The sequence below is a fragment of the Poeciliopsis prolifica genome, unplaced genomic scaffold, assembly GCF_027474105.1.
Source record: "Poeciliopsis prolifica strain line A6 unplaced genomic scaffold, Auburn_PproV2 SCAFFOLD002, whole genome shotgun sequence".
Lineage (NCBI taxonomy): Eukaryota > Metazoa > Chordata > Actinopteri > Cyprinodontiformes > Poeciliidae > Poeciliopsis > Poeciliopsis prolifica.
The window spans coordinates 18,928,427-18,945,324 of record NW_026562377.1 but is presented as its reverse complement, the minus strand read 5'-3'; the positions used below and the strand labels follow the sequence as shown (position 1 = coordinate 18,945,324).

The 16,898-nt window shown below is 37.1% G+C and overlaps 1 protein-coding gene across 1 annotated transcript in view; it reads left to right on the top strand.

The window, feature by feature from the left end:
• Window positions 1–4,452, top strand: part of fgf22 (fibroblast growth factor 22) — a 55,619-nt gene extending 51,167 nt beyond the window's left edge. The window contains exons 3-4 of the mRNA XM_055053418.1: window positions 2,157–2,260; window positions 3,696–4,452. Coding sequence (XP_054909393.1) covers window positions 2,157–2,260; window positions 3,696–3,890 — 299 coding nt within the window. The 3' untranslated portion in view covers window positions 3,891–4,452. The remainder of the gene's footprint in view (window positions 1–2,156; window positions 2,261–3,695) is intronic.
• Window positions 4,453–16,898: the final 12,446 nt, after the last annotated feature.

The following is a 16,898-nucleotide window of genomic DNA, read 5'->3' as shown; positions in this document are numbered from 1 at the left end:
GTTACTCATATGGCTTAAAATGGCTTCTTAAAATGTTCAGTGGAATAAGTTCTGACTGTTTCAGCGCAGATTGCAACGCGATCCAAGCAGAGGGGGCAGAAAAAACCTCATAACTTTCTTGCCCTTTTCCATACACATGCAAGCTGTCATTAGAGTCTGAGACACAATGGCTTTAAAAGCGCAGAGATGAACAGGAAACTGGAGCTCTGAGGGAGAAACATGGCTCGCATGTTTAGCAGAAACCGAGCCTCACTTTTAATTTGAAGATTCATCTATGTGGATTCTTAAGCGTTCAGGACAAATTATACCATCATGAAGACAAAGGTTACACTTTGACAAAAAAATTGACATGTTTTACAGATCAATGCTACTCTGAAGTTCAGGTAAAAATGTTCTGGAGAGAAGAGATTCCTCGGAAGAAGACGCGATGTTTGAGTGCAGCCACCTGGAGAATCTACAGATATAAAACCCAAAAAACTCATGTTTTTTGGGTATATGATTCCTACTGATAAATAGGAGCAAATAGAGTTCAGTGAGAGGAACAATTTTCTTCTTTTCAGATTAATTTGTACTCCTTTTTTTCAGCAGCAGGAGCAACGGTCAAACGTGTACATGGAGAATTATTTTGAATACAAATGCTGCTTTGTTTTATGCTTCAGCACAACAAAGAGGTGAAGATCTTTTTTTTTGTAAAGTAAAGATTATCGGCTGAAAGAAAAATATTTTTACTGTTACAAAAATATTCAAAAATTCCAACACACACAGATATTTTTAAATTGCACAACTAAGAACAAAACTTGCAACGAAAGTGTCTCAAATCACCTGATTAGAAAACAGAGTCCACTTGTTCTGCAGTTTCATATACTGCAACTCTGTGAAGTCCAAATACATTCGATGCTACTGTAGTTTGAATTATATTAAAAAGTACAGTCATCCTCTAGATTTAGCAGATCAACAGAACTTGATCTAGGCAACTCCTGCCACAGCCAGTCAGCAGGTGGACTAAACAGACTCACCTTTCTGTAGTCAGACAGAAGGATGCAACATATAGATATGTTGCTTTAAAACGTCACCCAGCAGATTACCAGACAGCTCATCGGTCACAACAAAACTTTTAATATCTTCCATATGTTAACATTCAGCTCATCTTCATTGCAAACAAAACAAAACAACAGCAAATGAAAATACGAAAATATGCCAGGAAAAGTAAATCTAAAGACTCATAGCTTGCATGGAGAATCTAAACATAGCAGGAATTGTTTTTTTTCTGATATGTTAATTTCAACTGAGCTGAGGAGATCTGTCTTACTGTCCAACAGAACAAATCAAGTACAGGTCCAAAGTCAAATTCAATGCAATAGACATAGCAAGCCTTTCAAATTGATGTTCATCGACTCACTCCATCCAATATGACTGACGATGTGCTATTGTGAGTAGAATGCATTATCTGTGTAAAATAAAAATCTATATTTTAGATTTGTATTTGAAAAAAAAATCTAAACATTTACACTTTGTTCTAATCTACTGACTTTGTGTATAGATTTTACACTCAGAGAAGTGTAGGATTAATACACAAATATGCTACAGATGTCAGGTTAGTTTTCCTGCAAGTACCTGCATGATTCACAGTAACTAAAAAGGTTTCACATCCATCATATAGGCAACCACATCAAAGTGTCTTTTGAAGGTGTAAACCAGCAAACAACCACTATCTTCTTCAATCAACTCCTGTTCAGGATGCTTGGAGGCAACCACAGAAACCTTCCTATCGTGTCTGTGGCTGCTATTTTCCTATGCAGATAAAAAGGAGACCATGTGGCACTTGTTTGAAATCTCAAAGTGGGTTGGAGAGCCCACTTAAGTGGCAGAGACACATAGGTTTTATTTCCTTTAGTAAACAACACTTGCACGAGCAGGATGAAGTGTCACATCCTGAGGAAAAAGGTTTTTATTGATGCATGTAGCAAAGCCATGTGGAATGTGCAGGTTCAGACCATGGTATGCTGCAGGTGTGCATTCTCTACAGAATTTGCATCATATCAAGAATCTCCCACATACATTATTGTCTGTCTTACAGCAGAGAGGCTTTTGATTGTGAAACAAAGAAAGCCTTAATGCCTCTAACCCAGACTCTTGTCCTTTCTTTTGTTTTTCAGGCTTGATGGAAATCCGATCTGTCAGTGTGGGAGTTGTTGCCATCAAATCTGTCAGTACCGGCCTGTACTTAGCAATGTCCAAGAAAGGCACACTCTTTGGATCGGTGCGTATACAGCCTTACAACGTTGCTTCTGGAGGTCAAGACTTCCAGGTCTAGTCATTGGGGAGGGTTGAAAAGGTACCCAAGTTGAATTGCATGGAAGCATTTCACAAGAACGTGAAAAAGGAGACCAAAGTGTCACACCTCTATACCTATTCTGAGACTGACAATACCTGCATCCTCAACTAGCTTGTTACACTGTCAAAACAGATGATAGAAAAAAGAAAAGAAAACATTGGACAGGGACAAAGAGCCAGCTGGGCTGGGATTGAAGTGGTTACCAATTGTTGTTTGGCATAGGTTTCAAACGTAATCACCTTTCATTGTTGAAATCAGACACACAAAATGTGTGATGTCTACTGCACTAACATCTTAAAAGAAATATCAGTCAGCAAGTACTGCTATGGAAAAGGGACACACCCTACACTAAAACATTATGCATTTACCACATTGGGGATCCAGAAACTTTAAGAGATTCATGGATGGTTGATAATACCCAGGCATCACAGTGAAGATCTTATTTTGGCAGCATGATAGCAATCTGGAACATAACACCAGACCGTCTTGCAGTCAAAAGAGGCAGGAAGTGCCCACACATACAAGTGGATTGGATGTGGTCTGGATTTTGTACCAAAAGAACATCCTTACAATAAAAAAAAGGATTAGCAATGGACAAGTTTTTAAAAATCCTCCCAGTGGAAAATTTTACAGTCAGAACTCAAAAACTAGATCACAAACTATTGCTACCTACTGAGAAAGCAATGAACTGAGCACAATACATTTATTGAGGATTGTTTTGGGTGGCGAAATAGTTCAGATTTTTTTGTGGGCACACTTTGGGTATACCAAGTAGGCATTTTTTTAAGCACAGCCTATTTGAGTACTGTTGCAGGCCATGGATCTCAGGTTGTAGTTTCTTGAGCATGACAATCAGTTTTCTTTTCTGCAGTAGTCCCAAAAGTCAGCAGAGCTAAATTAAATACAGCCAACAAGAGTGTTATGATACCGTTATGTCAAGATTGGCAAAAATCTCTGAGAATTACTTCCGTGTCTATGTTAACTCTATGCCACACAGCAAGATCAAAAGTCCAAAAAGTTTTGATCGCACACCAACAAGATATACCTGATGAAACGGCCATTAATTGTACAATAACTCTTTCATTGATTAGCATGACCAATGAGGCACATTTACTTGAGGACCTTTTAAGTCTCATTATTTTTAATTTAAAAGTTGAAATCAAGAGTATCTGCAATAGGAAAATACACCCCCTGCCACATCTGCAAACACCTGGAAAATCTCTCAGTGCAACAACAGACCTTGACCCTTGAAGGACTTCTTGGAAGCTGGCCTTTGATGGCGCAGCCGGAAAATCAGTCGACGTTGAGATGCAGACCTTTCTGTTAACATCCTTAATCGTCTGCCTCTGTCTGACTGCAGGTGAAGTACAGCCCAAGCTGCAAGTTCAAAGAACGCATTGAGGAAAACGGCTACAACACTTACGCCTCGCTTCGCTGGAAGCACGGCGGCAGGCAGATGTTTGTTTCGCTGAATGGACGCGGGAAACCACGGCGAGGTCACAAGGCTCGGCGAAGACACCCGTCCACTCACTTCCTGCCCATGCTTCCCTCCTAGGCGCGTCGGAACTCTTCCAGGCAGCTCCCTGGCTCACCTGCACCCTCACATTAGTACTGATCTAGATGTGACAACAATCTTTCCTTTTTATTTATCCATCCTCATGTTACATAAATGTACATTTGCTGAGCTCTGTAACATTTTAGAGTTAGAATATCGGCTTCTTAAGTTATTTTCTGCATATTCTAATGAGGTTAATATAATACAGTGCAGTCCGACAAAAAAAAAAATATATATTGTTTTTCTTCACAGTTTCCACATTTGTGTGTCTGTGAAAACTGCATCGAAAGATGTGAGGCATTATGTCTGCAGATGGGTATTAAGAAAAAGAGCAATTAGACAATTGTTTAAAATCGGAGGGAAAGGTGAAGACACTGGGGCTTTGCTCTTTTCATTTTCAAGCAGGTTCAAAGACATCAAAATCTTAAACCATGTACACCATTGAGTTTTAGGGTTTTTTGCAGATTATGTGAATGACCTTCAGATTAAGATTATGTAATACAATAATAGCCACTCCTTTAAAGTAAATGAAGATATAAAATTCAAATTAAATAAAAAACAAATAAATAAAACACATAAAAACTGTGAAAATATGTTTCATAAGAAAAATAACATCATAAGGTGCAATATAATTCATATTGCATATAGTAGTAGTTTACTGTGTTAAGCACTACTCCTTATATTGGGGAACTATTGTATTAAACCATTTTTATGTCGAATTTGGTATGTCTTATTTTGTAAGTCAAATCAGAGTTTAAAAAGAGGAATAAGTTGAGTCTCAGAGGTCATGGAAAAACAAAATATACAAAATCTGATAGTTGGGGTTTGGTGCTGGCCATTTTGCCCCTTTGTTGTTTCATATGTTTTCAGTTTTGTTCATTTAAAAAAGAAAGAAATGGTGTAAAACAGAACATCTTCCATGGGATGTTTCAAACTAACCCTACATCCATTTGTTCTCTCCAGAGGGATATTTTCTACCATGCTTGGGCCATTTTATTTGGGACATTTTCATTCATTTATTTTATTTTGGTAAACTGTCCACATCACCAGAAACAACAAAGAAATAACAATAAACACTAAATAACCCACAATTTACCAAAAATATTCCAGATCACGATCCCTAATCAAACTAAAGTACACAAATAAGTTCAATTCAACATGTTTCCGTTACATAACTTTGATTATATCACAGAAAATTACTTTTAATAATCAAATTTAAAAGAGGGTGCAAAACATCCCCAAAGTGGGTACAGTTTTATGCCTGGTTGGTACAGAGCAAACAATCCTAAAACGTCACAAAGAAAACCATCAGAATTGGAAAAATGTGGAATCACGAAGAGTTGCAGTGACCAGCAATTCTCCATAAATTAGAGAAGAACAGAACGTGATAAGAGCTGATATCGTTTAATACCCTTTGTATACTTCTGTGTATTTCTGTCAGACTTCATCTCACTCTCAGCCAATAGATGATGAGTTGAAAGGCAAGAACATAAACCATACAGCATGTCCCTCACTCGCTGCCACTGCGCATGTTTGTGCTGCAACACAAATATGGTGTCCCATATGGAGCAGACTCCATAAACCATGTACCACCATAAACATTCAAGCTGAGTAGTAAATAGTTTAATCCATACTGCCTCTCTGTAAAGACTTGCTAACCCTAGAAAACACAACTGTTGCTGATAGAACATTTAATATATTTAACACTACTCTTACTCTTTAACTCTTGAAGTTGGTGTGTATTGTTATTTTTGACTCTTTTGTCGGACTCCAAGCAAAATAGCTATATTCAAGTTTTATGTTTGGCTCAGTTTGTATATTACTGCTGGATATTGGTACATTAGTGATCCACTTACTGTATGAAGCAGAGCTAATGGGGGTGATCGTCTATTTATATATCAGTTGTATGTAAAGTTGCATCCTTAGAAAACAATCCTAAAATAAATCGAAGCTAAGTCATTTGAGTGCCTTCGTGGAAGATGAGTTTGGTAAACCTAAATAAAATCTCCAAAACTCATGAGTCACGCTGACTTTCTTGTCTCCCTGGTGACCTCTTATCTGGACCCTGCCGCTGTCTGAGAAATGTTTGTAACATCTCCATCAGAGCTCTGTGACACAATTTGCCCAACTCATCTTGATGAAACCTCACAGCATGAGAGGTCTTGACGAAGATATCCTGCAGCTGGATGAAAGCTCTGCTATGAATGATGAAATTGCTCTTACACATCATTTACACACAAATCAACCATCGAACGGCGGAGGACATCACACGGTCTTCTCAGCGAGCAGAAAGGAGAGTCAACAACACCTGCTTGGGGTGAGTGAAGACCAACCTGTAAGCCAATCATAATGCCTCACAACCCGTAGTGCAGCTTGTAGCCCATTTTAATATTTGTGGAAGGGGTCTGCAAAAAACACTTTTTACCACTAAGATATCTTCATTGTCATCAAGTCAAAAGAAAAGTGATCGTCTATTTCTGCTTGTAGAGAATATGTTCAAACTTCTGTTAACATTTGTGGACCTTCTTACTTAATATTACATAATCCATATAAACTTGCACATTGCTCTTTTGACATGCGAATTTAAAAGGTTTAGCTTCTACATGAAAACAAAGTCTATCTCTATACCTCTGGAGAGAAACGTATACCGAGGCGTTGCAGGTACACGCTAAAACCTGCATTGTGCAACGTAATCTCATTTTCTGCTTGTACTTTGAACCGATTCTCCTCTTTGCCATTGTCCTCGTTCTTTTTGCCCTGCTCTCTCTCGCTCTCTTTCTCTCTCTCCCTTTTAAGCCATTCACAAGCTTCCCCTCTCTCGTTTTGTCCTGAGAATGCAGCTGACTTTTGGTGCCAACTGCAGGCATAGCAAATGGGAGCCGTGATTATCATTGCTCTACCACTGTCCTGTCAATGTTATGCTCTTTGGCAAGGATTCTTTGGAAGTCCTCATCAAAGGCTTTGGTCTTTGATCTCGGGGCATAAGGAGAAACCCTAAACACTGCGCTGAATAAAAAAAGGAATGCCGCAGAAACAGGGCGCTGAGGCTGATGCACCTTTTCCCTGTCTCGTTCATGTCACAGGTGTTTACCCAGCATTACATCAAATCTGAGGTGATTCACACACAGATTGGGCTTGAGCTTTGAAAGATGGCACCTGGCAAGCTGCAAGACAGGCTTCATACGTCTGCACATACGTACACAGCAGGAGGTCCCCAATCTTTAAGAAAACCTAAATCTACTCCGCTGTTTTCATCAAAACTCCACATGAGATATTCTATACAAATCACCTAAAGCACCCTTTATAGAAAAGGATACTCTGAATGCTTTAACCTTCGTTTTGCGGCTGAGTGACAGAAGAAAGTAATAATAGAAACCCATTTTGAAGGCCTCAGCCAAAATCTACAGGGGCACAAGTCATGCTGCTTCAGCGACAACAAACCGCAGACTCTGAAACCTTTGAAACCCTGTGTGGTCATTTTTCTCTCACAGCAGCTGAAAAGAACTGTGGTGGGTGGGAAAGAAAAAAAAGAGAGAGAGAGCCCCTCACCACTCATAATACCAATCTTATGTATGTAGATGAAAATGGAAGAGATGGGAGGGGTTGTGATGAGGGGGGTGGTGGTGTCTGACAGACTAAGGCACAATTTTAAAGCGCTTATTGAATTGCTATTACAGCTCCTGAGACTAATTGTGGCTGTTGTGTGTATCTCGGTGGCCTAGGGGGCTCTGGAGTGGCCCTGTATGCTCTTACTCAGTGGGGTTTTCAAACCGAGTGGCCCTGAAAGAGAACGGGACCACCGTAGATCAATGGCAAACCTTTCACTCTTTCACAGGCCCTTGCTAATCCTTCTCATTTGTCTGCCATTTGTTGAGGCACATTCATGGCTCCCTGAATTTAGGATTAGAGCTTGTTTTGTTACAAAAACAGCCCGAGCTATAACTCTGAATAGATGGGCTGAAGGGTGCGCCAAGGATGAGTGGGGATGTGAGTTTTTGAGTATGTGTGCATGTATGGTTATTAAGTTACGCTTTGATCAAGTTCAGGTAAAAATATCAGGACTTCATCATGTGAAATTGTGTATCTTTTTGGAGATTATATAGAGGCAAGGCTGAACTAAACATTAGTAGAGAACTGACAGAGCTGTTTCTAATGCTGTGATTTATTTTAAAATAGTTTGTAGAAAAGTACAAACACACAAAACAAAATATAGGAATAAAGGGAACACTGTCCTCCTTACCTCAACCAGGTCACATTGACAATACAGTGTTTTCTGTCAGAGCTGTACATGGCTATTTTTGGCAAAATGCTTTCAAGTAAGAGTTAGAAAAATTTGGATTTAGGATCCATCCATAACCTCATCTGCCTTGACAAAGACTCCAGTTTCATCTAACAAAAACACACTCCTGAGCACTAATGCAGCCACCACCTTTACATGAGACGTTTCTACTCTAAACATACCATTTGGAGTAATGGTTCAAAAGTTCCAGTTTGGTTTCATCACACACGTTCTTCCATAAAGTTTGTTAAATTCTCTTTGAAAGAAAACTCTTCGGTCATACTGTCACAGTTCAGATATATTGAAAATAAATTTTTGTCAAATGTACACAAGCAGAGCTTCTTCAGTACTGCTCTCAGCCTCATACACAAATCAACCAGTTTTAGGGTGAATCACATTTTGCAACATGACAAAATGTGACAAAAATAAATAAATAAAATAAATTCAAGGTGTATTATTACTTTTGCACAGTTCTGGTTCAAGTTTTTATCATAAAGGATTTACTTCAAGATCCCAGTAAGTAACTTAAAAGATAATGTTATCCAGCAGAGTCGATGTGGTTCTTCCTTTCATGTCTTTGTGCTTCTGTCCACATTCACACAGTGAGAATCAAAACAGACTTTCCTGTCCCTGGAGAAAATATTTCATAAAAGCGAGGGGAAACATGAACAAATTGATTCATCACACATGAAGCACACGCAAAGGAAATACAATTTCATGAAAACAAACGTTCCCTCCGGAGTTCGATATTATTATTACTTTTTGCACCAAAGCTGTGAAACTTTTCCAAGCATAGTGCTGGCAGGCTGCAGCAGCCTCAGGGCAGCTCGTCACTGAGTGGAGGAGTGTTCATGTCTGAGGCCACTTAGTGAAGCTTAAATGGGGCTGCTGAGTGGCACCTGCACCACGTTTCCCCTCATCCCTGCCACACCTTGATGCAGGTATTTGTGGTGCCGACTGGTCAAAATTACACGGCGCAAATGCTCTGGATTGTTGCTGTCGTGCCACACACTGGGGGACTGAGATGGAGGGATGAGTGGAGAAAGGATTTTGTGAAGAGGAAAGTTGGACATAAACAAAGATACATTAGAGAATTTTACTAGGAATATGTGCTTTCTTGCTGAGCACAAGCTTGCTGCAGTTGTCTTGTTTGACTATTTAAAAGGTAGATATATCTATAGATATATAGAGACCAATTTTGTATCCCTCTGAGAAAAACATAAAACATTGAAATACACTTGAAACCAGATGTTTACATAAACCGGTCATGTTTCATCAATGTTATGCATGACTCCAAATTAATTACACTGGCCTGATGACAGCAAAATCAATATTTTGGAGTAGCCGTCACAAAGCCCTGATCGATAAATTAGTGTAACCGACTTCCGAACCTGACACAGTTGCACCACTACTGCAGGAAATGTGTCTGTTGTGAGATGCTTTTTGACAGTTTTAAAAAATTATCTCTCTCAACAATTGCAGCGATAATTCTAACTGACTTAAACAGCATAGGTTTATTCTGATTCAAAGTCAGACAGCGAGTCAAAAATGTTATGCCCTTTTGAATCAGTCCATGTAAGCAGCAGGTGTCAACTCACCTGAATTAGTAAATTGTCACCATTTTTATATTTCAGGTTGAGCTTGTTTTTTTTACAGAAAGCTGATTAGCCAATTAAAAAAAATGAATGGAAGTAACACAAATGGACTCCATCTATATTGTTTGGTCAGCTGAGGCAGGTCAGCCTGGTGTTTGGACACGGTCCCAGTAATCATTGCGAGGTTGTCTTTGGCCAATAGTAACTGGAAAAGGCAGAGTGGCATCGCACAAAGCCAGAACTGTGCCAAAGCCTGTCCACCCTGCTCTCTTAAGCCCCGCTTTATGTGAATAATTCTTTATGCCGGTGAAACCAGACCAACTCTGCATTTTGTCACTGCGAGCACGGTGATATTTGTTTTCACTTCGAAGATCAACAGGTGGATGGTCCACTTTGACATTTCTGCACAGTGTCGAGTTCTGACCATCATGTTGTGGTTGGGTTTGAAACAGACCAGCTGTGAAGGTTTTTATTGGATTAAAATCAGACAATAAGCAAACGTCCTGTTCTGTCATCAGGTTGTCGACTGAGGAACCTAAACTTAAGGCTTCTGCTTCTAAATGAGTGTGGAAGTGCAGTCCAGACTTACGCCATTGGCAAACCTTGTAAATATGTGTTGTCTATTAGAGCAGCGTATGTTATAACAATTTTCTAAAAATTCAACCTTAATTTAAATAGGCATTTTGAAAAGGTAACTAAGCTAATCTCAGTGGTAAGAAATCTTTACAAAATCAGATGCCTTCAACTGAGGTATTGTATTTCATTTGAATAAATGTAACATAAAAATTGTTTCATTTATATATTTTCAAAGAATATTTGAATGTACAGAAAATCTTTTCTCAGTTATCTACAACTTCCTGTCCTCCCTTGATGTGTTCTTCGGTAAGATGCTTGTTACAGCTGGCTCAAGGTCATAAAAACGGGGGACCATGCAGTGGCTAAACTGCATAAAAAGGAATATTCATCAATAAAACAACAATGGATTATGGATCTCAGAATCAGTGGTGTGATGCAAGGGCTTGGATGTGTTGTATGAGTGCATATGGAAATGTTGAAGTGCAAAAACAAAGACAAACTCAAATTTGCAAAAGGAGGGGAGCTGAGGCCGGCAACAGAGCACCACAAGCATTAAGAGCAGAGTGGACGCAAAAGGCAACACAGAAGGTGGAGACGGCCAGGTTTAAATGCTCTGTGCTCCAAAAGAACAAATCAGCAGCACCTGTAAAGGGGAGGAGCGCAAAGACAGGCAACAAAACAACTGCAACCGAGCTCATTGAGGCCCAGGGCCGTAACAGCACTTAATACAAACTCAGCTACTTGTTTTCATTTCAGTAGCTGAGTTTCAGCTACTGAAACTCAGTAGCTGAGTAGCTTGTGTGCACACGCAATTTGTGTGCATGTGCACTCAAATTGTGCCTTGTGCGCACATGCATTGATATGACTGACTCTGTTGTCATTAAATTCGGTCCATTTTCTCTCTTGAAAATAGGAAAGGCAAAAACAACAATAAAATGCATTTCAAGTTGTGCAGATGCGTGATTAACTTTATGAGTCAAGATGAGTCTGCAAGAAAATGTACAAAAGTTTTAGCAATATATTCTTGTTGTTTAGGAAAAAAGAATGTTTTGACATTTTTACTACTGTGTTTCTTTTCCACAACACTTTGCATGGTTCAAAAGCTGGAAGCTGACCCAAAGTTTATCTTACCACCAAGTAGCTTGAGGGAGCTAAAAATCTTCAAAACTCACATTAGAGAACTGAACACAAAACATAGCATACTGAGATCACCAAGCTTCAATCATTGGTCGCTCTACCTCAGAAAAAATATGGATAAATGTATTATTTTCTCTGGGGTAGTTATTCAAGATATAAACAGAAAACAGAGTGGAAGTTTGAAAGCAATAGTAAATTATCAAACCGATAATTAAACCAATGTCTCAACTTCAAATGACCATTGACAAATGTATTTTGCTTTCTTGTTTACTTCAATAATAATCAAATCACTTCTTGTTATTGCCACTGAAGCAATTTTAAAATGACGTAAGAAATTGCATTACTTAGTACAATTTACATAGCACATATTTTCTGAAATCTTCCACCTCCATCTTCCGGTTCACCTGCATATCCCTCACTGATGGCATTCTCAAACAGGTCAACATAGAATCAATGCTACTTGAGACAGACTGCATGCTATAATTTATGCAATGAATTTATTAACTAGCAATTAATAGTTTATAAGGTATTACTCAAGTTCTTTTTCATAAAGATTATAATCTAAAATGAAGCTGTTTAGTTACAGAGATCTTGTTTACCAGCTGAGCTTGAGATATTTCTCTGACAGACAAATGGCTCCCCCCGATGGTCAAAAAGTGAAAGTCTGTATTGTGTTTTCTTTTTTTTTGCCTAAAAAAAAACACGTATAAAAAAGAAGAATGAGAACTAGTATTTTAGAGAAGTCAGAGAACATAAGATGTATATTGTATATGAACAGTCTGGGTATCTCAGCATTAGACCATTATGAACTCCAGGGAGTTTCTTTTTTTTTTTTTCAAACAATTCTCTATGATGATGTTCTAGTTCAATTAAATATTAGAATATGGAAAGAGAAAATGACTAGAAAAAAAAAAAAACTTTATGTGCTCAAATTGTCATTTAGACTTGTTCAAATCAAACTATTTAGAGGATTAAACCAGGCAAAGTTCTTTTCTATCACCTGAATCACTACTTCAAAGTTGTATTATGTAGCCTGGTAAAACGAAACCTCACCCTAACTCTATCAGCTATTGAGCAGCGAATTGCTGTTGAGGTTTAAAATTTTCCCCTCAGAAGCTTATCGGACATTTGCCTGCGATGTAAACAATCATCCTCCACTGCGACTAAATGAGTGCCAAGCTGAGCAAGATGGCTTTTAATGTTAATTTAATATTGGGAAGTGTGGCCAACACAGACTGACCAGCTTCATTCACTTCCTCCGCTGCCATTGCTAAAATAGCAGTAGACCACAATTGTAAAAAAGTGCAAAAAATCTACAACATTGTTCCCGACTTCTCCTTCTGTTTGCTGACCAGTGGAAATCCTACCGGAGAAATCTCCAATCCAATCGGAGAAAGGCCAGACTGAGCTGTGAGGTGAGGTTTGCATAGGAAGGCAATGCCACTATGTGTAGTATGTAACATATATATATATATATATATATATATATATATATATATATATAATATATATATATATATATATATATATATATATATATATATATATATATATATATATATATATATATATATATATATATATATATATATATATATAACATATAACATATATATATATATATATATATATATATATATATATATATATATATGTAACATATATATATATATATATATATATATATATATATATATATATATATATATATATATATATATATATATTATATATATATATATATATATATATATATATATGTAACATATATATATATATATATATATATATGTAACATATATATATATATATATATATATATATATATATATATATATATATATATATATATATATATATATGTTACATATTTGTTTAAAGCTGAAACTTTGTCGTGACAGTATAGCATAAGACAGATACTTACTTAATGATAAGTTGTTTCTCCACCACTAGTCTGTTGAGCATCATGCACATAAGCTTGATTGACAGCGGAAAAACCTCCTTACATGCGCTGATTGGTTGTTTTCAACCACTAGTGATGCATTTCTGCAAATTGCTAAAGTAATGCAGGGAGGAGCTTGATTTTTTTCTCCGATCAGTCTCATATTATACTGTCATGACATAGCAATAGTTTGAACAACTATGTAATAAAACAGTTTTTTATATAAAAGTTACATGCTATTGTTTTAATGTGGTACGTTTTTAGATATAGATAGATAGATAGATAGATAGATAGATAGATAGATAGATAGATAGATAGATAGACAGACAGACAGACAGACAGACAGACAGACAGACAGACAGACAGACAGACAGACAGACAGATAGATAGATTTTATTACACAGACTCAAATTCCAAATATACATAAAAAGAAAAGAAAAACAATAAAAGAATAAAAAGTGTGTTAAAAAATGGCAACTAACCCATCAGGAGGCAATCATACCAATGTCTCCAGAGTACAGATGAGTATTTTACGACACTATATTTAACATTCGTCAACAATAGAATAATTCTCTTATTAGACTTGTTTACATGACAAATAAATTGATACATAAGCTTCCTTAAAACAGCCATCAAAGTGCTAACACGAGCAGATACAAACAGTTCTCTAGCACTGGTCCATCTGGGCTTATTTAACAAAAGTCTTAAAGCATCATTAAAAGCCACCTTCAGTTTTTGAAGACTGTTTTTTTTTTAAATTGCACCACAAATGTGCTGTATACAATGATGCACAATATGATCGAAACAAATGCAGTTTCACTTCATCAGTACAGAAGCCAAACTTACGGACCAGGATATTTGCCTGAGCATAAAGCATTCGAACCTGTCGGTAAATGTCCGCATCATCAGACAAAGTGTCTGTCAACACATGACCAAGATATTTTACTTCATTAGAGACATTCAATTGAGTCCCAGACAGCATGAAATTTGGAAATTTGCTATATTTGTCCTCCTTAGTGCGACAGATCAAGATGATGCTTTTTGATGGATTAAATTTAACATCATGTACTTCACCATATGCTGAACAGACATTAAGCAACTTTTCACAAAACCATATGGAAAATGTGGATTGCTATTTACTTTTGCTACTTTCGATCATTCAAATGGTTTAAAACAAATGTGTCCAAAGGCTAAAACATAAAAAAAAATGAAAAATAAAAAAAGTAAAACATTCTGGTGAACAAGAGTATGCACCAGAACTGCAACACAGGAAGAGGGGGAAATGTAGATGAAATACAAACCCACAAAATGAAGAAATGTTGTGCAAAGCAATAGATAATCTCAACCGCACATCTTGATTCTACTCAAAGATAAACATCTTACTTATCAGGTGCTGAATGTACTGAACAGTCAAATGGGTTAAAATACATCTTATTTACTTGTAGGACTTTGGCTTGAAACCATAAAACGTCAAAGGAAACTTTAATGCTGTGTATAGCTCAGCATGTATGCCATGCATCTCTAATTCTATGTATTTGGATAATAGATGCAGGTTTGTGGATATAATTTTTTAACATACCACCACATAGATTATAACAAATAAACCCAATCAAACACTCACTAAAAGCACAAGTAGACGTCGGAAATAAGTGCATGAGACATAAAAGGAAGTCCTCGCTTCACAGTCTGTTCAGCTACAACACAAAGAAGAGACTGAAAATTGTTGAAGGCCATAATCACTGTTGTGACAAAAGTCTGGAAAGGATGTCAATAGATTTCGAGTAACAGTTTGTAATAAATTGCTTGCTCCTTTTTACTTCCCCATTTGCTTAACATAATTTCTTAATGTTCCTATAAGATGGACGTTGGGACATTTTACCAAAACAGAAGTAATTGAGGACATCGAGGAATGCAAAACCTGTTGAGCATCCAGCTGTGGCAATTATTTTTATAGTAAGTCTTCTAAGACTTTAATATGGTTTGACTTAAATGATTTGACTGGCTGAACGTTTATCATCATCCTAGTGGAGGGTGAACTGTCCCAATCTAATTGACCTTGTTCTCATGAACTCCAAACAGCTTCTGTTCAAAAAGGCAACAATGTCACCACAAAATTTCGTAGTGGGTAAGATGCACTCAGGGTTATATACCGAGTCAATTTTCAGTCACATATAAAGCTTTAAATAGACCTGAGAAGACCAAGTTCAGTTTCAGTCTTCTCTTGCACATTTGCATGTTTGTTGCATCTTCTACATGATTTGTGGCAAAGTTTAAGTCTTCTTCACGTCACTCTTTCTGAAAAGTCTTGATTTAAGTACAATTATAGGTCCTATTATTTGCTGATTAGGTGAATAGTGAAGGCAATTGACTTCCTGGGATTTCATTGGAGATCAGGCTAATTGTTTGAAAACATTGCTTACTTTTCCCATCACTTCATTATGAGAAACTTTCGGTTGTAGGTTTGGTATGGTAAAGTATGGTAAAATGATATTCATAGAATAATTTTGAAGCTCAACTTTAAATATGATGAGGGCAAAAATGTGTTCATGAAGCCTGAGAAGTGAAAAAAACAAAATAAATCCATAAACATGAGGTCATTGGAGATAATCTACATACCATTAGCATACCTTTTCAAATTAACATCATGTTTATGACAATGTCTTATGCACACCTCTTCAAATAAAGTCTTACCCAATATTCTGCAATTCATTTCTTCGTAAATGTGATGACTTGATGTTTGTGTGTAACTTTTTCACTTTAGACACACCTGAAATAAGTTTTAAAAGTTGTTTTCTGAATGGAGATTAGTAGAAAACTAGAAATTTGAAAGGGGAGCAAGTCATTGGACGACTGACTGAACAGAAGTCAGAAACCAGAAAACTGTAAAAACTCATAAAGTTACTCAGCACAAGAGTGATATACACTGACAATGAAACAGAGTAAGAGACAATAAGAAACAGGAAGGAAGGTAAAAACCATGTACAAATGGAGCAAGACTGACTGCCAAAGCAGTCAGGGAAATAAAAGACATGAGACTTCAAAGGTAGAATACCAATTCATAAAATTAACACAAAGTCCATCACACTATGGAGTCTTTTCTAATTGCGAGTGCCCAACTGTCTCTAAGATATGCTCAGACTGTATGAAAATGCATCCTGCTACTAAAATTACAGGTTAACAGGAGTTGTGTTTGATTCTCATTGTAAAAGTGATGTGCTGTTTCAGAACTGATCTCATTCGTATGCTTTAAAGATGTCACCCAGACGAATCAGAAGTAAATCCCTTTCTGAAAAATGAGGTTCGTGACTTCTGTGGATTATAAGTTTTTACTGAAAATAATTTTTGTTTATGGAGGAAATTAGAAATCTTAACTAACCAAATACTGTGGAGCTTTACCAGAGCACACTTTTCACTCTTGACGATGAAAACCATCAAAGATGAGGTACTGATGCTGAGTAAGACTGCTGACTTCATTTCAC